At 35.2% G+C, this 23,041-nt stretch overlaps 1 protein-coding gene across 1 annotated transcript in view; it reads right to left on the minus strand.

Moving 5' to 3' along the window:
• The window catches only part of VPS13C (vacuolar protein sorting 13 homolog C), a gene marked incomplete at both ends in the record, with an annotated part of 78,462 nt that overhangs the window by 21,051 nt on the left and 34,370 nt on the right, over positions 1 to 23,041 (minus strand). The window contains 29 exons of the mRNA XM_079540623.1: positions 259 to 392; positions 1,043 to 1,171; positions 1,513 to 1,677; positions 2,217 to 2,321; positions 3,253 to 3,642; positions 3,976 to 4,270; positions 4,519 to 4,640; positions 5,017 to 5,177; positions 5,730 to 5,994; positions 6,887 to 7,042; positions 7,472 to 7,561; positions 8,198 to 8,563; positions 9,457 to 9,549; positions 10,029 to 10,258; positions 11,255 to 11,493; positions 12,031 to 12,200; positions 13,174 to 13,286; positions 14,088 to 14,244; positions 15,363 to 15,507; positions 15,905 to 16,209; positions 16,666 to 16,833; positions 17,195 to 17,298; positions 17,765 to 17,881; positions 18,942 to 19,107; positions 20,184 to 20,243; positions 20,849 to 20,928; positions 21,251 to 21,407; positions 22,370 to 22,503; positions 22,913 to 23,015. Coding sequence (XP_079396749.1) covers positions 259 to 392; positions 1,043 to 1,171; positions 1,513 to 1,677; positions 2,217 to 2,321; positions 3,253 to 3,642; positions 3,976 to 4,270; positions 4,519 to 4,640; positions 5,017 to 5,177; positions 5,730 to 5,994; positions 6,887 to 7,042; positions 7,472 to 7,561; positions 8,198 to 8,563; positions 9,457 to 9,549; positions 10,029 to 10,258; positions 11,255 to 11,493; positions 12,031 to 12,200; positions 13,174 to 13,286; positions 14,088 to 14,244; positions 15,363 to 15,507; positions 15,905 to 16,209; positions 16,666 to 16,833; positions 17,195 to 17,298; positions 17,765 to 17,881; positions 18,942 to 19,107; positions 20,184 to 20,243; positions 20,849 to 20,928; positions 21,251 to 21,407; positions 22,370 to 22,503; positions 22,913 to 23,015 — 4,919 coding nt within the window. The remainder of the gene's footprint in view (positions 1 to 258; positions 393 to 1,042; positions 1,172 to 1,512; positions 1,678 to 2,216; positions 2,322 to 3,252; positions 3,643 to 3,975; positions 4,271 to 4,518; positions 4,641 to 5,016; positions 5,178 to 5,729; positions 5,995 to 6,886; positions 7,043 to 7,471; positions 7,562 to 8,197; positions 8,564 to 9,456; positions 9,550 to 10,028; positions 10,259 to 11,254; positions 11,494 to 12,030; positions 12,201 to 13,173; positions 13,287 to 14,087; positions 14,245 to 15,362; positions 15,508 to 15,904; positions 16,210 to 16,665; positions 16,834 to 17,194; positions 17,299 to 17,764; positions 17,882 to 18,941; positions 19,108 to 20,183; positions 20,244 to 20,848; positions 20,929 to 21,250; positions 21,408 to 22,369; positions 22,504 to 22,912; positions 23,016 to 23,041) is intronic.

A 23,041-nucleotide genomic window follows, 5' to 3' on the forward strand; every position in this document is an offset into this window, starting at 1 on the left:
GTGAACTATGGTCTATACTCCTATTTTATCTTTTCCAGTTTCTCAAATAGTACTAACTGCTTAATAGCAGGTAAAGAATACTTCATTAAATGAATGATATAGCTTTTTTATTACTATTTTTTTATTACTATTTTTTTATTACTATTTTTTTATTGAAAACATTATTATTTACCATAATGGTAAAGGAGAATTATTACTTTCTTCTCAAAGGATATCCACTCTTTAAATAATTATCAGTGAACTGTTTCTTTCACATACCTCTGTTTATATCTGAGGGAGTCCCATGAAGTATGGTTAACAATAAGAGCTGGGGCAGCTCCCTCATGGTAATCTGAGAAGCTTATAAGAGTAGAGTGCTCTGACACATTCACCTCTACCAATAAGCCCCCTGTCTGGAGTAAAAGTTAGAAAGAAAGTTCAGTATTTGCTCTATGCATACATTCAAAGTAGAAGAGGCTAAATTATTACTTTGATGTCAGTCTTCCATGGGTCTCTTACAAACAAAAAAAGGAAACTTATTCCACATTATCTAGTAACGGTAACATCAAACTTAATGTGGCTTAAGACATTTGAAGCATTCACAAAACATGTGTAGGTTTAAATTAAAATTTATATTCCCATTGTAAGAAAAATGGCTTTTAAAAACAGACGTGTAACATTTTTTTTTTTTAATTACTTTATTTGGCTACACTTAGTAAAACCAATAGGCAGACATTTCCTTCCACAAATTTTACAAAACTGAAAGACAGGAGTCTAGATGACTGCATCACAGAATGTATGACAAATTCAGTGATCATAGATTAACAACTGATCACTGAGCAGAATATTTCCCTTGAATAAACATCTATGAAAACGCTGAGAACATCATCAAGACGATTCACAATCTTTACTACGAAATAGAACTGTAGTGTGATGCGCCAAGACCTTAAAGTAGAAGGCCTCTATCTCAGTCATCTCCAAGAGTCAAGCTGTATTAAGTTCAAATACTACAAAACTGAAGTAAAGTATGAAGCTGTAAGGACAGAAGGAGTCATAGTCTCACCAATTCTTCCAGCCTCAGCAGAGTGCCATTATCTGGGACTTGAAAGAGGAATGGTTTGGACACACCTTGAAAGCCAACTACTCTTACACAAAGTTCACCAGATGAGTTTTCAGGCCAGAATGGAAGACACTGTAAAACAAGAGACATGCAATCACTTCCAGTTCATATGTATTCAACATAGCAAGCCAGAGTAAGTAGTCTTGTATGATGAACCTATTTGCCTTAGGTTCTTACCCCAGTTCCTAGTGATAAACATACCGTGTACATTTAATGAGTTACATAAATTGAAAGACTTAATTTACCCAATATATGCCACCTGTGCTGCTCACCATGACCTGAGATATGTGAAGAGTCCATGTCACAGCAACAGAGAAGACAGAGCATCCACAGAGATGTTATTTTCTTAAATGACAGATAAAGACCTGCTATTTCTCTATGATGGAATCCAAAGGAAGCAAAACAAAAATTACCTCTGAAGATGAGATATAATTCCATTTGTTTGTTGGAAAAGAACCATTAGGACCAATTTCACCAACTTCTAGTTCCAGAGAAGATTTGTTTGCTATTGTGTAGAATGGAGTGAAGGTAACTATCCTCGTAAGGTTAAAACTGCTCATTTTGATACTGACTCCAACCTGTTAAACAAGGAAAACTGGTTCAAACAATCAACAGAAAGATTAAGAGAAAAGACATGATGATTGAAAAGAAAAACAGATGTTAAATTAATTACAAAGGCTAGCTGGTTCTGAACACCTGCAACACGAGAATGAAGAAGTGCATTATACAACATGATTAGTCCAAAGGTAAAAAAGATGGTTTTAGCTGTAATATTTGGTAGCATATGGTATCAGTTTAGCAGGAGCTTCAGGTAGTATTTTTTTGTCTTTTTCTTAATTTTAATTTTTATTTTTTATTCTACATAGCTTCAAACATACTTCAGATGAAGTTGCTAAGTCAGGCTCTAAGTAACCCCAAAAGCTTTGAGTTTTCAAAATGAACACTTGTATCTTCAGCATTAAAATTCAATAGTGTAATCTCAAAAAGCCTTATAACAGGAATTGGTTAATTTTCATTTTGAGATTTGATTTAAAACTAGTGAAACAAAAGCCTCAAAATGGAAAAAAAAAAAAGAAGTACCCCAAGAGACCCATGAAACACAGAAGAACTTTCTTACCAGATACTCCATGCTCTTAGCTGAACACCTCACACATCCGTAGCTTCCTACAGTATCAAGGGAAAAGCTACTGGACCAAGTGCTCGTTGAAACAGACAACTGGATCTACACACAAAAAAGGGAACATGGAAAACACTTCAATAAATTAATTTTAGAGTTCACACATTATGGAGTGCTACTGTATCACATGGAACATCATCAAAAACACATTTAAGTGCTTTTAAATCCTTCAGTAAATTAAGATGAGCTTAAGCACTTAGTATCACTATTCATTAACGAGAGAGCATGCAAACGTGGAAAAAATACTATTTTGTGGTGCTTTACTAACTTGAAGGGGTAGGAGAATGGAATAAAATAACACTTCAAACTGCTTCTTCAACCACTAGTAAAAAAAAAATTGCGAGGGAAAGGGTCATCTGAGGAAAAAAAGAATACATCTACTGCTACAGTACTCTTCATTTGGCCATGCAAATACCCTGTCAAACAAAGTATGTCTGTTTAACACTGGACAGAATATTTACATTGGCCATGTTAAACGGTAAAGATAATTAAGATAATTTTGTGATTCCTCGTTATTTAGTGGAAAATATCTCCACAGGAATATTCAATCCCAATTTACATCCTCCATCCTCTCCCTGAGGGAAGAATTTTCTGGCAGGTAAGCTAGGAGGGTACCTCACTGACATTGGGGTCCCTACCTACTCTATATCACCAAACAGTTTCTCACCAGGACCAAAAGTTAGGTGACTGGATGCAGCACAACATCCAGAAGGGACTGGGAAAGCATGCAGACAGTAAGTCTATTCTACTTATTTAATCTTCTAATGAAGTGTAATTAGACTTCTAAATGTATAATTAATGAGAAAGTAGAAACTAAATCAAACAAAAACAAAAAACCAACCAACCGCCACCCAATAAATTTTCCAGAATTTTTATGTCTCTTGGAGTGAAGAGAGTAAGTAGATAAGCAATACAGGTTACTTTCCTTCTTACCAGCATATTTGCAAAGTACAACCTCCACCTACAATAAGCATACCTTATTTTTACTGAAAATATTTTTCTTCTTGAAGGAGAACAGAACAATATCTCTGTATTCTGCTGGATGCTTCACGTGAATGTCTTCAGCTCGATACTGAAGAATACGAGAAGTTTTGTTGATTATCCAGTATGGACTGAAGACAGACAGGATCATACGACTTCCAATTCGCCTGATATGTACGTACAAGTCCACTGTCATCACTGTTGCAGAATGGCATGTAAAACATACTGAAAAAAACTCAGGCATCCCTTCATGAATTTTAAGATGGCCATTCCAGTTTTTGCCTTGATATTTCATCAACACAAGCTCCATTATTTCCCCATTGATTCTGGAATGAAAAACATCTGCAGCACTCCCTTCCAGCAACTCACGAGCTTCTGCTGTTCCCTGCAATAAAATTATAAGGGGCAAATCAGGCTGTTAAGACATAAAACATTCACAAAACAGCATTTTATTCTTCTCTTGCAGGATGCTCATTTTTTAGATATTTTTAGCATCTTGTCACAACATCCAATCACTTATTTGAGCCTGATCCTATGAACAATCCAGGGACAACTACACTTCACTTGAATTGTTTAGTCTTTACTGTCCTGCAAATTTCAAGACAACAAACCCATTCCATCGTATCCCCTGACCCAGTTCCCTCCCTCCGCTATGATTTCGAATGGATTTTACAGTCATGCTACAAGGTGCAGCAACACTCAAATACTTTGCACCTACTTCCAGTAAATATCTCAAGGAGTATGGCAGAAGATTCCTCACAGTCAGTGTAGGATGAAGGTGGATAATATAGGCAGGATCCCACTTCTCTTCACACACTGAAATGTGGTTTAATTGATCAGGTACTGCTGTTGTGCTGACTATTAGAGGCAAGAAATTTGTCTCGGTGGCTGGGCACTGTAACAAGCACTTTACTTCACTGCTCCTATGTAGCTCTTCTTTCCAGACAATGTTCGTTGTGGACTCTCTAAACTGACCCTCTAAAATTCCTGTTGGTCTAACATACAGATTACACCTACAGAAAGAAGACAAAAATGGTACACAAACATCTGCACAGTGACAGCCAACATCAACCAGTTCTAAGTAATTGCTAACATTCTGGAGGAATTTTGCAGCACAGTGTGTAACTACCAAATGAAGACTTTTTTTTCTTTTTGCCCAACCAGGAAGAGCTGCAAATTTAAGCTTCCACAGTAATGCTATACTTGTTTATCACTCTTGCAAAGAACAGCCCTATAGAACAGAAAACAAAACAAAACACACCTGTATGAATGTAAAGGAACATGAAATTCCTCTTCAGGCTTGGATGTGCCAATTGGCTCCAACAATCTGGAGTCCTTACTCAATTTATAGATTACAAACGGGATAGAGAAATGGTTCTTAATCTAGGACCAAATGACAAAAGTTTTCATTACATTTGTTTAGTAAAAATTACTGATAGGACTGTAAAGACTGTAAAAACATGCTTAAAATGTTAATTCACATAAAAGATACATATATACTCCTCAATGTTCATAACACTAGAAAGCCAAATAAAAAAAATCTAGCTTTTTAATTTTAAGAGGAAAAAAAAATCTTATAAAATGCAGAGGAAAAAAAATACAGTAAATTACTTAATTTGTCTCTAATTAGCTTTTTGGGAAATGCATTATTTCAAACAAATGAAACCAAACAAAACAAACCCATGAAGAAAAAAACAAACAAACAAACAAACAAAAAAACACTCAAAAGAACTTTCTTTCAGGTTTTGTTTTTGTTTACCTGTAGAAGAGATCGTACAGTAACAACCTTATTTCCTTCTGTAGCATCAATCTGTACAACGACAGAGTTTGAATTACCACCAAGAAGGCTTTCCATGTTGTACAGTTGTCGACCTGGTTTGCCAATGGGAACTTTTATCACTTTTTTGTATCCTTCCAGTTCTAATCCATAAAAATACACAAGTGTTAATTATGCAAAACATAACTCATACTACAGTTTTAAAGAATAGAACAACATCCAAGTTTCTCTGGACTCAGTAAGAGATGGCCTCTAGCAAAAAAAACCTGAAGTGGTATTTGAGCACTAGGGAAAACTGAAGCTTTAAGGCAGAACGCTCCTGAAGATCTTAACTTTTAACTTCATGTTATAATTTGCATAAGAAATACATCAAAGAATACACAAAAGTATTTTTTGAGTGAGTTAAGTCCAAGGGATCTGTGAGACAGTTTATGAATGACCATACTAAAACACCTATTTTATCCCAAGGGCTAAGAGAAAAAGTGCACTCAGCACTCCAAATAACTAGAAGTTCTACCTTCTTAAACACGCCAATGCTAGGCTTTGTGGTTGTTTGGATTTTTTTTTTCCCCAATTGCCATCAGTACTCAAAAATAATTTTAACACAACAGAGGTTACCTGAATTTAACTGAGTTGAGTCACCCATTTTCCCATTCTCAACATACTGTACCATACAGTGTTCCCTAGCATAATACCTAAATCTAAAGAGAAGGCGGAGCTCTCCTGTCGGTACAAGGCAGACAGCTTCCTGCGTTGAGGAGCTTCAAAAACCGAGTATTCCAGTTCCATGTTCTGACCACTTCCTACATAGTGCCCATTTTCCTTTTCAGCTGAATTAACAGTTCGAAAACTGGAGCCAGGAAACACTTTGAGAGGAACACCAAGGGCATTTTTCACTATGAAAGGAGCTGTATCTTTAAAGGAGTAGTCAAATGTAGATGCAGTCCCTTCTGAAAACGCCTGCAATTAGGAACATTCATAGTGATTACTAACTTATTATAATTATGTAATCATACATAAATAGCTACGGAAATGTAAAATTTCAAATCTCAAAAGAAAGTGCCTGGCAAATGGCAAATGTTCTAAATTGCATATGTAGATACAGACGTATAGTGTATATAGAGAAAAATATATATGTGTAATTATGTGAAGTATTATGGAAGTTACCTTCCCTGAAATAAGATTTTACTGTTATTTGGTAACTTACAGCAAATGTTGATACCTCAATAATTACACATGTATAAGGATTTTTGTTGCCATTAGCAGGCTCTACAAGAAAACTACATGAGTTGGGACAACATAGAAGTCATAAACATCACCATACTTAGTACTTAACCACAACTTTGGCTTACAAACATCTCTTTTATTACACAAGATCCATAGTAGCTGATCTCCAGTATAGACTTAAAGTATAAGCAAGTATTAGCCTATAAATTGTTGTTCATCTGGAAGTTAAAAAAAAATGGACACAAGATACTTCTGTACAAACGGTTGGATTTCTGCTATGGAACAGTCTTACAGAAAAGAAGCAGGCTGAATAGAAATAAAACCCTCTAATTAACATAAGTGTTTCCTACAGTGCATTTTCATACATATTAAGAGAAATTTACTTCCCTTTCATCTTTTCTCTTTTAGTCCTGTACAAGCACACCTGTTCCTCTAACACAGAAACTGCCTTCTTCAAAGCCAGCACCACATTGTTGTTCACCCTTAAGGGCTATCATATTTAAATTTGTCATCCATGCTTGCTAACATTTGTCAGGGCTATAGAACAATGACTAGCTTGTGACTAACAGCACAGAGTTCTTCATGGGTCTAAACCTTTTACAGAGACAAATAATTTGATGCTTACCTTGGCTAAATTACTGAATACAGCAAGACAACATTTGGATATCGTTATGTTCATTGTATCCTTCGAAGAGATGTTAACTGCAGTTTGTGGCTCAGGAAACACAATGAAATCATCTCCAGGCATCAAACTTCTTTCCTGGACAGGGTTAGTCTTCATCTATAACACAAATTTCATTAGCAATTATGAACGTACTGAACTATTTTTCCTCCTGTGTTACAACAGGAAAAAGCATGCACTACACTTGAACCCTTCTCCAAGCAAAGGAGTAGCCACACTATCTTGTAAATCTGATACATCTCAGACAAACTTATCAGTAACATGGAAATTTTATACCAATTCTGAAGGCAAGTTATTTCACTTTCTAACAACACGTGTGGTTACATGTTACATTTTGCCTGTGCACCACACAAATAACTTCATTCAGAAAAACTTCGATGTTAACAGACTGAATTTAATCTTGTAAAATTCCATAGCTCCCTCAAAGCAACAGCATCTGAAAGGTCAATGTTCCATTACACAAAACGATTAAAAAACAGCTCTCTACTCAAACCCAGTATTTACAAAGTTTCTAGTACATTTACATACTTCCAGCTTTAAACTCCATTGCTTCTTTCCTCCTTCAATTCTTTCAATTAGAGGTTCCCATACTGCATACGTTTCATTGTAATAATGAATCTAAAGAAAGAATCAAAATTAAATATGACATATAAAAAACACAGAACTAAGTTCCTTCCTATAGCAATTAATACACTATCACATTAAGAAAACAAAACAAAGCAAAAACTTCTTTTCAATCTTTGATTCACATTTCAGAGCTCTAGCATTAATTTTTAACAGCTTAAAAAAAAAAAAAAATCAGTATTATCAAGTGAAATGTATCATACATTTTTCTTCAGTGACAGCATTTTTAAAAAGCTCATTCGTAGAGAAATGCAGCCAGACAGTCTAAAAGTTAGCTATGATATTTCTATTGAAATAATGCATTCTCTGTTTTCTCCCCTACAGTGTCAATGAGAGTAGTTTTGGGATGAGAAACTTCAACACTTCAATTATTTCAGTGAGGACTAGATTATTCCACAGACATAATTGCCATTGGAATCTCTTATTGATTCCATGTCCAGCAGTGCTTTATGTGTGTGACGTCTGTACACATATCAAGCTAACTCATAGCTTGACTACTGAGAATTATCAGAGCATTACAGTGTAAACCAACTGTAAACTCAACACAAAAAATTACCAAAAATCAAGTTACTTGACAATTAAAACATTTCTGCACCTACCATAAACTGGTAATGATTTGATGGTACCAACCTCCAGTGACATATCAGCAGAGACTTCCATCATTGAGGACCAGTTCTTAAGGACACCAGAAAATACAGATTCTACTAGCAATAAAGGGACAGTACGATGCCCCAGACCACATTCCAAGGTCATCTGAACAGATTTCACTACAATGTCAAATTTCTCTTGTTTCACAGCATGTTCACGGTCCTTAAAAGTTTCTGTTGCTTCTGTGGCTACGTCAACACCAAGAAACCAAGCATTGCATTCATCTATAGGCTTCACTTGCCACAAATCTTCAGGAACTTCAGCTGCTCCTTTAGAATCCTCCTCCGTTGTTTTTGGTTTTATGGCAGCCATAATGGTCACCACAGTATTCAGAATTATTGGTGAGATCTTAAAAAACAAACAAACAAACATCACTTGACACATTTTTAAACTGACAAGCATTTAAAACACAAGACAGATGGAAATGGCAAATAACTCCTTAGCTCCTGATACAGGTACGCAGCACAGATGACACTTAAAAGTTATGTAACTTAAGCTTCAAGACAAACAAACAAACTATTCTTGGACCTCCCATTTTTCTACATTTTCTAGTTCCTCCCTCAGAATACCAAAGGCTCTTGGTAAAAGAGCCTTTCAAAGACAAGAATAATATTCACAAAAAAGCATGTCAGCATGCTTACATATAACATCATTTTATTAACAGTACAGCCATCAAAAGAGCTTAAGCAAATGTACTGTTGTTTCCAATTTCAGATTTCATCTCTAGCCATTCCTTCAGAACACAAATGACTGCTTGTGAATTTAGAAGAGTCTGCAGATTATATTCAGAAAGACTTTTACTACAGATACACTCAATGATTTACCTAATAAGAAGACAGTATTTCACGTTATATACCATTCTGAAAATCACATTAAGAGCCTTAAGTTAATATGCACTTCTACGCACACACTTGTTTGTAAGTGCCTCTCTGAAGAGAAAAACAGTAGAGGTGGAAAGAAAACACTTGCTATGTAAAACAGGAAGAAACTAATAGGAGGAATCTTAGTATCAAATATTGAAGTTCACTCTGTATTGTCAAGAAACAGCCAAAACAATAGACAAGTAACAATTTGCCCAACACAGAGCAGCTCTGAAAAATAGGAACACCTATTTCCAGAACTCAACTCTTGTGAGAAACTAATGTTTAGCAGAGGAATATACAGATTAAAATGTCTAATCAATAGCTCCCTTGAGAAAACAGAGGTCTTCTTTCAAAGACAGCTTTAATAATCCGGCTTACCTTTATAGTAAGCTCTTCTACTGTTACAACCACAGTCTGCAACCCTGAAACATGCATCATATTTTCCATGACCAAAGAACATGGTTGTAACACCTGAGCAAAAAAAAATGTAATTTGATCAGTCAAGCAGCTCCTGGAATCTAGCCTTTCAAAATACTTATTTTTTCATCCCATAGGCCAAAGGGCTACTGATGACATAAATAAGTGGTTTTAGAGGAACAGCATTCTTTCCATGTGACTATGCTCTATACTACTGTGCTTCATTCCAGCTTCCAAATTTGAACTAGGGCTCTTTTGTACTGATTAAAACTCACTAAATTAAAAACAGATTAAAAATACATTACAACAGAAACCCAACATGCAGGTATAGTCATAAACCCCCAAAATCCTTAGAACTCTAAATATAAATATAATGACATCATGTGCAAAATGGCCATCTCTACAGGCCATCTACACGGGCCATCTCTACAGTCCAATATGCCCACTAAGAGTTCTTGCTACTTTTTTTTTTCATATCAGAAGTCAAGTCTGCATACCTTCATTATCTTTCATACATTGGTTACCTTACATACCTTTGTTACACTCCTGTCCTGTTTTTCTCTGAGGAAAGCACAAGCCAATACTTTGAAGTCCTTCACTTGAGCAGTCATCCTTTGTGCAAGCTTTCCCGATGTCAGAGAAAAGTCACATTGGAAGGAAACTTTTAAGGCAGGGGCATCAGCGCTGGTCAAATTAGCAACAAACACAATTTCTGGATCCATGATCACAGCTTTTACTTTCATATTTGGCCGAAAAGGTGTTTCTGTGAAAACAAGTAAAACCATTCTTGAATACGAAATGCTTGAAAGCATTATTATAGATGCAATATCTAATCTTCACACAGAAATTGTTGTGTAGCTTTTATAGGTATAAATTTCACAAACATCTCATTCTTTACAGAAATACTGTAGCATTTCACTTAAAGTCAAAAACCACACAGAACCCAGAATTCAAGAAATTGGTGAGGCATTTTGTCCTTTCAATAAACTGTTCAAAAAACTGTTTCAATACACTAAATTGGTCTAAGCACTGGCTCTATAGAGCCACGCTGAAAATCACTCTTATCTGATACAATATAAAACAGAAGGTTCACTCCTACCACTCTGCCAACATCCCAAAAAGAAAAGGGGGGGCTGTTGAACAGGCCAGATCACATAACACAATGACTGGGTCTAGGTCTGACCAAAAGCTAAGCAAGACTGGCAGTCACTCAAACAAAACCCAACTAAGAGATGATTTCTTACCTACTTCTCATTATACTATAACTTCAGTGTTTAACATAAAAGGAAAAGTCATCTTGACTTAGTTTTCCACAACTTTGAAATAACATATAGTTATCATGCTTTTAAACAACAGGACGTAATTCCAAAATTCTCAGCTTGCAGATGTGTAGGATATTTGCTGCCACTCACATTTGAAGAGCAAGTTGTTTCTTTTTTACTTTCTTAACTACTATCCACACAATCCATATTACTCTATGGATGCTTTCCTTGCAGAAATAGGTAAGAAAAAAGAATAACACTTTAACAGGAGTAAATTTTAATATTTAGCTCAGCTGGAGAGCACTCCATTACTCGACACAGCACTTATGCATTTACTACTGGTCACAGTAAACTATGGCTTGAGTGGCTGGTTCATACATTGTGAAGAACAAACCAAGTCAGGTAGCAAGACAAGCATCCTCAGCACTTCCGAATGATTTATTTTCAGTATGAAATCCGTAAATAAAATGGGGGGGAAAAAAGTCAGTTTTACAGACCTGTTTCTGGCTTCGATTTACCAGAAGTAACATTCTTCAAATGGAGCTGCGTTGATCTTTCTGTTGAGGATGTTGGCATGGAGTTAATGAAAAAGTCTGCTACTGTCAACAAAAACTCCATACTGGCACACACATATAGCTTGTCAAGGATAGCAACAACTTCAGTTCCACTTTTATCCTGTTTGTAATTCACATCTATCATAGAACCATCATCTGTGTTATCTTTCTTGTCTATCATTCTGGAAAACAAGGTTAAAGTGAATTATTTCTATCATAACACATTAATAGAGAAAACAAAGATGCACAAATAGTACAATTTTCCTCCCTTTGTCTTTTAAAATACAGTTATAAAATACACAACCTGTGTTGTCTACAGAAAAAATGATACAGACTTTTTTCTAACAAGCAATTTGAATTTAAAATCTGTTGTACAATTTGGGAACTACATAAGCACCATTTAGCCATCAGACTAAAATTTCAGGACACAGAACTCTAGCTGAGACAGGGTATACACTACTAAGCAGTTCCACATTGTTTACTGTAAGATTCAAGTTTCATGGTTGTTTTTCATTTCGGTTGATCTGGAAAATCAACATATAACAAGACATAACTGTTTAACGTTATTACAATTACATCACTAACTGCATTAGGGCATAGTAAGACTGACAGTCCTGCTACATATTATTAATGACATGTGCAGCAAAATATGAAGGCCTAGGAAAGTCTTCTTCATAAACTACACAGAATTATTTCATTTCTGATCCACTCATACTCACCTTGCTGTCACATTCTGAATTCCTTCTCTGAGATCATCCAAGGTGCATGCCTTAAGTTTAACATTCACATCCATTAAGCCATCAGAGAGTATCTTCCCTGATGATGCCATGAGATGAAGTCGGAGTTCACCAAGGCATAATTTCTCATTATGCAGTGAAAGCAGGGACTTCTACATAATAAAAGTCAGTAAAACTAGTTACTGCAGAACTAAGTATTAAGCACAGTTCTTGTGATACTACTCACTAGATGCACATTCTGATCTGCAAATGGCAGAAGCCATCTGATGTAATCATTCCTTTAATCATACAAATAAATCTAAGAAACTAACTGAAAAAAAATATAACAAACATGTTGGGTTGTAATACATGCAATTTCCAGTAGTTGTTCAGAATGCCTGATGCAGTGATACTCCACCTGACTCTGAACCTCAGAGGATCCTTACATTCTCATTACACTAACTACATTTACAAGCAGGACCTAAGGATTAAACTGAAAATATACAAACAAGACATTTAAATGAAATCCCATTACAGCTTCCTTTCACATTTCCTGAAACAAAAAGTTACTGTGTTTAATGCAACTGTCATACAAGCTACCATCTGTTTGCTATAAACAAAGCTTAAAAAGCATGCAGTTTCTTAGGTGGATAAAGGCTATAAAGTCATGATGACAAAGCCACATTACATGTTTCTTCTCTTCTGTTTTCAGCACAGAAAGGTTGTCAGTTAGGACTGCGTAAGACACAAGTATGGGTGGTGTACAACATATTGGGCCTGCTTACTAACTACATAAGAGCCATGAACTGAACTGGTATCATGGAGGGTGGCAACTCCAACAACTGAAAATCTCATTTCGTAGGTTGGACAACTGGAATCAAGCTTTGAGTGACCAAAAGAGACATTGGGTCATTTTGGTTGGTTGATTCATTTTTTTAAGTGTGAATTTTACACTGACATTCTTCAAATTCAGGTCATTTTCTGCTCAAAGTCTCCAGCTTGCAGGACAAATTTATAGGATCCTTAAGACAAGGATTACAAGCATTACAACAGATGAAATTCTCTGTTTTACTATCTTGGGTTCTGCCCATGTAAGAAGCAAAAGTTCCCCACCCCACCAGTGTAATAAAAGCTTTTGTCACAGACCTGATTCATGTCACTATTGTAGAGTGTTACTGAAAGTGACTCAAAATTGAAGTCAAATGTAAGCATTGTATAACATTCTGCAGAAGACTGAGCTGCAGGAATGTTTTCTTGTCCTAAAGAAAGAAGAGAGCAGGTTAGTGAAAAGCAAATATTTGCACATTCCTTTAGAATACTGAGACTGGGGACAGCTTTCCAGGTTTGGATTTATTTTTTTTTTTTTTAAACCAAGCTCAAAAAGTGACAAAAGGAAGAAGAGATCTAATTCAAAAAGATTACTCATGACAATTTACAATTTTATATATTCAATAGGATTTTGCTCTCTTGAATGGTTGCTACCTATAACTCAGTGGTTTAAGAACTTCTAGCAAGTTGTCATTAATTTACTGTGGCAGTTCTTCACTTGTTTTAATGAATAACTACAGAAAATATCAATACTGTTAAAAGAGCATTCATTGCTCTCTTCCTTTTAGATTCTTTCCATATTGTAGCATTTCAACTACTAGCCTAGAAAAGAATGACTTAACATTGAAAGTTGGCAAAATGCTAAGATTAAGGACACGTTTATATTAATGCACACTTAAGATATTAAAAGGCACAATTATAAAAGCCCAGGATGTAACATGTACATTCTAGGCAGCTTGTTGCTTCTGTTTTATCTTTTTTTAATCTGAAACTTCAGCCTCTGATATAAGCCAAGTAGTTCCACCCTATAAAAGAAAAATGGCAAAATAAAAAGCTACAATATTTATTTTGCATTCCAATATGTTCACACACATCCTGTAACTTTTCATGTAAAAACTGATGACAACTAATAAAAAGTTTATTTATATACATTGAAGCACTTCAGATCAATGATGCTTTAATTTGTCAGCAGTCCTCTCCTTGAATCTATTCAGTTAGAGAATTTAACATACCCTCAGTGTTATCAGATTCATCTGGAACCTTCTCTTTCCTAACCACCTGGTTATCTTCAACGCTCTGTTGCAAGGTATCTGGCCGGGAAGAAGCCCCTCCAAGGTTCTCAAGTAAAATTTTCATGACAACAGCTAGATCACCTTGACTGAGAGCTATCTGAAAAGCAACAAACCCACAATCTCAATTTTAGTGATGCTGTTTCCTTTCAGTACAGAACCCTGTCTTGGTCAACAGCATATAACAGACAATAAGTCAATTCCACCATAAATGTGTCAGTGAGTCAGAAAGATCCTAGATAAAACATCCTAAATTCTAACAAAAATGATTCAATAAATGATATCTTAGGAAGAGATCATTTGTTATGAACAGGAGTTACAACAACAATACTACGCGTTAAATACTTATTGGTCTTGTGAAGGTTCCTTGGTTGCAGAATGGTACAAACAGCTGCTAAGCACCAATGCTTCTTAACAATTCAGTAATGAAGACACATAGCCAGATATCATTAAATCCATGATTTACAGCGTATACATTAAAGAACTGTCATTCAAAAAGGAACTAAAAACTTAATAAATCTGAATCCAATTATAACTTACAGGATCATTTTAAAAAAAGTAGTAAAAAGTGGAAAAATACAGTCATTTAGAAAGTAAAAATAGATTGTGTTAGAATATTTTCTCTCTCTCTATATATTTTTAACGGTACTCCACCAGTACTGCATTCCTCTGTGCTTCAGCAGTGCTGCATCTGGCATCAGAACAGAGGAACAAAGTAGGTCTAATTTACTATTAGGAGTCCTCCCAGTGCTTTCCTACCTACTTTAATTCCTATGGTTAACACAGTAAACAAGAAAGTAATCCGCTGTAGCCGCAAAGACATAACTGTAATTTTAAACTGTTATGAATCAGTGACACACTTCTACTGTTGTTTCTAAGTCTACTGAATGTTCAAGTAAGCTGATTATTACAGCTAAGCAAGTGGAAGTATTATATCTAGATTTCAGATGTTAACTAAACAGATAAATCCTTTTTGATCCCACTGTTAATCCCAAGGATATCTCTACAGACACCCCACCCAGAAAAAGAAAGTTTCCCATTTGTATGCAACTACCAAAACTACTCATTATACAATATCACAACTAACAGATCTACAAACAGGACAGCCAACAAGTCTTAACATTACAAATTCCAACAAGATTACAAGCTCTGTAACAAGAATAGATACCACTCCAGAAGTATAACTTTCGGCACAGCTCTGACACGCCATGATGTTACCTGCATTGGCTTCAGATCTCCTTTGATTCCAATTGCTGGGGTTTTATGATACCAAGTTGCTGCTAAATTTCTCTGGACCAGTAAAGTCAAACTCACGGGACAGAGAATTTCAGAATCTGGTTGAGAATCTGCAGATAAAATACATCTACAAAAAATGGCATAAGCAGAGAAGATATTAAATATCTGAAAATCCCAAACAATAGCATTCTCAAAATTATTATTTTTAAATAATAATTTTTAATAATTAATAAAAAATAAACCGATAATCGTGTGTATGCATACATGCACTTACACCCAGGTATGCAGTTAGGAGAGTAACTGAAACATTCTGACCATTTCTTTTTCTCCATGTAGTTTTAAAGAATATGGACATATGTTCATATATAAATGCACTCAAGCATAGCTTGGGCTGTATTGTTTGGTTGGTTTTGGTATGTTCCCATTATCTACAATCTTTCAGTAACAGAATAATGCCATATATGGAAGATGGACCTGATTTCTTAGCAAACATTTCCCAGGACAGAAGACAACTCTATATATACCTTGATAGTTTCAAATGAGTTAGCTGCACGCCCATGTTGTCAATGACTGGAGGAAGAGAAGATTCATCTGAAGTCACTAATTTAAATTCATTCTGAACTCTGATTAAGCCCAGATCAGCTACCAAAGCATTACAGGAAGTTGAAGATTCAGGCACAACTATAACTGGAGCTTTCAAGTTGATATCCATTAAGAGACGGAAACTCTTCTTAGCAAAGTCCTTCATGCTGGAAGCAGCCATTTCCGCTGCCTGGACAGTGACTGCATTCAGGGCTTCTCGGGCAGTTTGGAAGTTGTTTAAAAAGTTCTGTTGGAAAGTAGTCAAGAGGGTAAGAGTTCTAGGAGAGCGAAATAAACTCAAAAAAAATATGTTTGAGACAAAATTTAGATTTCAGTTAATGAAACCAGTTCAGCTGTGTCAGAAATACTGATCTTCCAATTCCAAGAAAGGTTCAAAGAAGAAAATGGCAAAAAAAAAAAAAAAAAAACCCACACCCACACGTGTACAAAGACACTGTTTACTTGATTTTTAAGATGTTTTTAAAGCTATCAACTTCATTCATTACTTGCTTATGGACATCTGTAGGAAAAAAAATAAGGGCAGAGAACAGTGCAACTTTTAAACTGACAGTTCATCAACAAAATACTTGTACATGCTCGTACATCAGCTCACCACAGGGTACTGGTGACAGTAAACAGAACTGATTAAAAGTTACAAAAACAACTGTTACTGTTAAGAAGAGAAACGTAGCTAATGCCTTACCAAGAGAGACATGAAGAACTGATGCAGATAAACTATTTGGATGCAGCCCACTTTCAGAGTCATTTTACCATCCACCTTCGACATATCAGCATAGGCTTCCCCTGCAGTAGCATCTGGATAAAGTGACATTTGAAATCTGAAGACTTCATCTCCCATTATGGAGACAGCCTAGAAGATGAAGACTGCGTAGTCAACACTACCAAGCAGTAAGCTGTGATAGAATTATTGTTTAAGTTATTAAAGGATAAATATTTCCACAAACAAATCAACAGGTAACTACTGTCATCTCACTAGATTGTCATATTATTCTATTCTATTTTTAGCTTATGCTAATCTTCAGAATTAAAAATACATTTTTACTTCCCTGAGACGCAGGAAAGAAACCAATGAAACTTTGCTTATTTGATGCATTAAATCATATTTGATATGATGCATATGTACCCACACAGCATAACAACTACAGTGCTTTCATTAAATAGCTTGAAGAATTAGGTCTTTTTGTTTGCTTAGAATCCGTGCAATACATCACCTTTGTATGGATTGTTTTTGGATCAACATTTGTAATTATGATGTCCTCAAGTCTGGAAAACACTTCTATCTTTTTAGTCTTCACAGCTACAGATGCATCCATTCCTGATTTGAAACAAAAGGAAGAAGACAGCCATTTATGAAAAGACATTTATGAACTAAAAAAAAAAAAAAGAGCAAAAATTGTTAAGAAAGAAACATTATTACTGAATACAAAGAAAAGACCTTAGAAATCAGAATTCTGCTATGTAACAACCGACATAAAGCTCAGCGTAAAAGTCCTGACCTTACGCACGAAAAATCTGCCAAAATACATTGGTTTTAAAACAGCAGTTAAAATAAATCTTCATACTATTAAGGATCTATCAATTCAAAAACAATTTTTGTAAAACAAATTTTACTGCATTACCTAGAAGAGCATTATACAATTATTCATATTATTACAACATTCATAACATGTTACACAAAGCACATACACAACACACACATTTGCCTTACAGAGGTGTGTGCAAAGGGAAATAACACTTCTCACTATGATTAACTCATTTAACACAAAAATAATAAACCTTACCTTGTATTCTAATGTCTGCAATTCTACAAGTCTGATCACAGACTGAAATATTGAAGGCATTTAGATTTGCAGTAAGTTTCAATTCACAGATATTGTCATGGGTTGTGCTACCAGATGCTGGATGAGAAAAACAAGCCACATGTAAGATGAACACTGCAAGTGCTTTAAAACAGATGTTACATTTATAATATTGTATTTCCATGAATGTATGTACATACGATTCAAAAATAATAACCTGCAGTTATTCTCTACAGTTAACGATAAATGATTTGATAGGACACGATTATTACTAGTTTTTTACCTTCTGGTACAGGAACAGTCATCAGATAACTCAGTCCAACAAGACTCACGACAATATCTAGCTTCTAACAAAACGGGATACTGAATACAGTCAACATTTCTTTACTTGAAGCATTATCTCACAAGCTAAGCTGTCTTTTTTGTATAGAACAGCAAGGTCAGTGTCATTCTATTTACTGAGGAAAAAAATGTTCCAGAAGCAAAATTAAAGGGGCCTTCAAAATTACAACAACCAACCACCAGTAACTCAGTACCAACAGATTAGAAAAATACTGAGTTTCTAGACAATACAAACAGAGGAATGAATTCACAAAACATCCTTAAGAAGCCTACGTGTATAAACTATTCTATTTCAAGGTTAGAAATATCAATACTATAAATAAACATAAGATGGAGGAGAAACTCGAGAACATCTCTCTGCTTCGCCATGACTCAAGAGCTCATGTTGCTTTTCTGGGGGAGAAATGGGGGGACTGTTGTTGTGTGTGTGTATGTGTTTTTATATCAGTGCAAGCAGTCTTACAGCCTATAAACTGGAGAACAACCTAGTTAAAACACATTTTGGAAAGGCTTTGATACTGTTTACTGCAACATCATTTGTTTCACTTTAATAATAGAAGTCTACTACTTAGGAAAAAAATTAAGGCAGAAGTGGATTTAGAGAATTAAGCAACAGCAAAAAGATCTGTCCTCTCCAAAGATGAACATTATACCAGCAATGTTTTTTTGTTTGCTTTAAGGGAGATTATTTTCTCCCCACATACACTTGTGCATAACTTGTTTCTCACTTGCAGTGGTGTCACATGTACTGTCTTCTGAAACCAAAGTCTAGATGCTGCTATATAACAAAAGCATGGGCTTTCTTTTATGACAATACCTGGTCTGAGGACACTTCCTTTTTCTTTTTCCTCTGTTTGAGGCTTGTGGTCTGGTGCTTTATCAGTGCTGGGAGAAGCACCTGATGGAACACTAAAAGTGAGAAAGCTCACAATGGAAATTAAAGCCTCTGTGTGAAGTACTATATCCAAACACGAAAAGACGACCTAAAACAAAGGCAGGAAAACAAAGGAGCTTTTATGACACCAATTTAATAACAACTCAGAATTATTGCCATAATTAAAATTCAAGTCCTGCTTTTCACATGCATACCACCCTTTCTACCTCTTTCAACTTAACACCATACAGAAACTCTAGAGTAGATGAGGGAGCTATGGAAGAGAAGCTTGAGAGAACTACAGAGTCTGCCTCAAAACCACTATTTAATGTAGATAAACTTCTTCAGTAAGCTTTTAGTTCTACTGCATTTCATTGTAGACTACAGAGCACTTTGGCTCAGGTCTTTAGAGCCAAGTAGATATATTTCAGTAGAAATTAAAAAAAAGATTCAAAATTTGAAACTAGAGCAAAGTATAATGAGGACGTTCACCATTACTTGAAGTACTATCAGTTAACCATTTTTTTCTAATCAAAAAGGACTCTCTGAAAACATTAGTTTTACTGATACACTAAGGGATATCAGCTTTCTTGACTCTCTGTGAAGTAAATCAACCACTACAAATCCCACATAGGGCTAGCAAGAAGCAAGCTTCACCTAACACTATTACTTCAATGAAAACGTTTTTCAAAGCAACAATTCCCAAAGTCAGCTTACTTTAGCAATCACTGTAGTGATGGAAAACTACACATCAGTAACTGCTTTCAAACTCAAAAGCAAGAAGCACTGACTGAACACATCACTTCTAAGAACGCTCTTAAGATCTCCCAGTTAGGAACCTCCAAATTCTGCAATACCTGGCCTCATTTTATATGCTGTCAAGTTTATTGTTCCGTAGGCAGGGTGGGGGAAAGGGGAAGGAAAAACTCATAAATCCTATAGTCAGAAATATGTCTTTAAAAACTTCAACAAGCTAGGAGCCTATAGCTTCTATTGCCGAGCTCATTAATTAATCAGTAATAACTATAAATAATTTCTTTGCCCAGATTTTTCTTTGAAATAACAAAATACAAAGTAGTAAGTTTTAATGATTAGAAAGACTTCTTTTTTCTCTTCAGTAACTAACAAGCTCACACATATTACTATTAGAGCAACTTAACGTTATGAAATACATCCTGTGCTTACATCAATGTTTTGCTTGGTGCTATTGTAAGTAGTAACAAAATCAGGTCCATCTGCATCAGCCTGAAAGAGGAGAAAAAAAAAGCCAAGCACACAGTCAGTTTGTATTCCATCTACCAGCTAACTCCTCCTCAAAAGTTTTTAATCCCCTGTAAAGACTGCCTATCACTTAAATAGGCAAAGACAATCTCACCTATTAATTCTGCAAAGGTACTACTCTGTATTTTTTACAAAGAATGCCTACAAACATTTGGGTTACACTGTGTGTCCAACTCGTGACTATGGTGTTCTCACTGCTTTCCTCTTTATGTTTTAACAAAAAAAACTTCAGAATTTTGTGACTCATATACATTAACCATACCATCTACTTTATATGCAGCCAAAGACAATTTCTTTTCATTTAGTGTGGCCCAGGCAAACCAAAAGATCAAACATCCATGGTGCGCAGTGGTTTCAGTAAGTGTGTGTTAACTTGCAAAGCCAGCACTATATGGATGCCATGCAGAGCAGAAAGGTGATGGTAAGAGGAGAAATAGGTATCTAGAACTCTTAAGCAAAATATAAATCTTACAGGTTCTAAAACAAGCAAGAAAAAAGATCCCACGTAGGCTAAGTATGGAAGCTTTATTTTACTCCCCAAATAATCTCAGTTAAAAAGGTATTGAAACCTTAGTGTATTCCATTTTCAGAAGAAGTTCGTCTGTCTTACTTGAAGAGTTAATAATACAGAGAGGATCTCCATTTGAGTCTGCAGATAAAGAAATAAAATACTAATTAATGGAAACGCTTTCCATTCACTAGTTTTCTTCCACCCATGGAATGCCTCCATTATAAACTACATTTACTGAAACAGAGGCAGTAAACATCTTTCCACTGAGAAGCTGCAGATGAAGCACTACCTTTTGAAACGCTATAGTCACTACTACTATTCTACTACTAGGCTCATTAATTTAACTTGCCATTTAGCCTCTTATTTGTTTGGTTTGTTTACGCTATCTTTGAGCACCTTCCTGACAAAAGAGGACTGTATGCACTGTAGTGACTAGACACCAGCTATCTAGAACACCTACCAGTTATTTCAGTGCACCTCATAGTGATTTTTTTCAGATATGCTGCTGCAGTCAATTCATGATTTCTGATTTTGGTTTTGGTTCCAAGCTGTAATACATTCAGAATGTGTAATGGATACCTCTCCTTCTGAACTTGCTTCATCAGGGTTATTACAACCTTGAATACAGAAAAAGAATTAAGTTTACTGTTTCAGTAAAACTGCTCAGAAACAGTATTAATTAATTAAACAGTATTTAATTAATTAAATTTAATATTAATCTGGCTAGAATATGACCATACTTCAGTTTTGAATAGGATGCTATGGCCTGAATACAGTAAAAAAAACAAAACACAGTTAATAGAGATTATACTGATCTGGAAGGAAGTAGAGAATGGGTGTCAATGTGAATTCAGCTTTTGATAATAAGTTCAAAAAAGAAAAAGCTGTGAAAAGTTTTCTAAACTCATCTAAAAATTAAAGCTAACTAGATATAACTACTAACATTAAAAATTAAAAGGCCATACTGAGTTCCTCATGTGTAAGTATTACAGATATCTTCAGGAAAAAAAAAAAAAAAGTACTTGGATGATATCTTATCCACAAACATCTCTGTTTCTAGACTGCTTATGCACTTTTCCTGTACTTCATCTACAAACACCATCAGTCCTGTCTTTTTGATTTTGTTTTTTTTTGTTGTTGTTGTTGTTGTTTTGGGGTGTTTTGTTTTGTGTTTTTTTTTTTGTTGTTGTTGTTGTTTTGTTTTTGTTTTGGTTTGGTTTTTTACAGCAAAAATATTAGTTCTAGCTTACCTACTTTAGCCATTTTGTTATGAAAAACTGAGTATCATGTTATGAAGGATGAAGACTGGGTGAATGCAGAGAATACGAGAAAAAAAAAACCAACTGTTTTTCCCTGTTAGGTATATTGTGTATGTTAAGTATTCTACTAATACCATGTCATATCATGCAGACCAAGGAAAAAATAAAATAAAGTTACTACTCAAAAAATCCTTGTAAACTAAAGCATCTGGGTTCCAGATTTTATTAGTCAGTTACTACCTCCTTTTTTAAGTAATTATCAATTATAGCCTATTACTGATAAACAGAAGAAACAGTAAGTTTCATAAATGGACATATACCTCCTTGATTTCAAAATTAAGCAGCACATTGATAACATCTTCGCTTAATGTTCCTTTTCTCTTTTCGGACAGCATTCCTTCTGAAACACCCTTACTCTGCATCAAGGTCGATTTCTCCATTCCTTTGATTTTACCTGCAGCATGACATAAATTAGTTTACTTACCAAATTGCTAGCATTCATTTAGCTCAAGAAACAAATTCAATTCCATTTTTCCATTCATATGGCTAAAATTCATTTGAGATACGTTAGCAACATTTCCACAAAGCTTTAAACTTTGGAGCAAGAGAAGAATGTAGAAACTCTCTGGCAACAAGTTCACTGAATCTCAATACCTTACCACTTCCATGACTCATCGGTTAATCAAATCACCATATCATCTTCCTCAATATTGTTTTAAGTATGACCACTGTCTTTGCAAAACTAAAGAGAATTTGTATTTTGCACATCATACTCAGATCTCAGCTGGCTTTCCAGATAATACATGATTTTCATTATTCCTGAAAGCTAACATGCTTCATATTTAAGGCAAGTTATCTCTCACCTTCCTCTTGCAGTATTTGTTTTGCACTAGTTTGTTCTGCTTCACCAAGGTTTTCTGTCAACACTTTGAGGAAGACATTCAAATCCTCTTGACTTACTACAACCTACAATATCACAGATCACAGTTCTC

The sequence above is a fragment of the Tetrao urogallus genome (assembly GCF_951394365.1).
Source record: "Tetrao urogallus genome assembly, chromosome: 11".
In the NCBI taxonomy this organism is placed as follows: Eukaryota; Metazoa; Chordata; class Aves; order Galliformes; family Phasianidae; genus Tetrao; species Tetrao urogallus.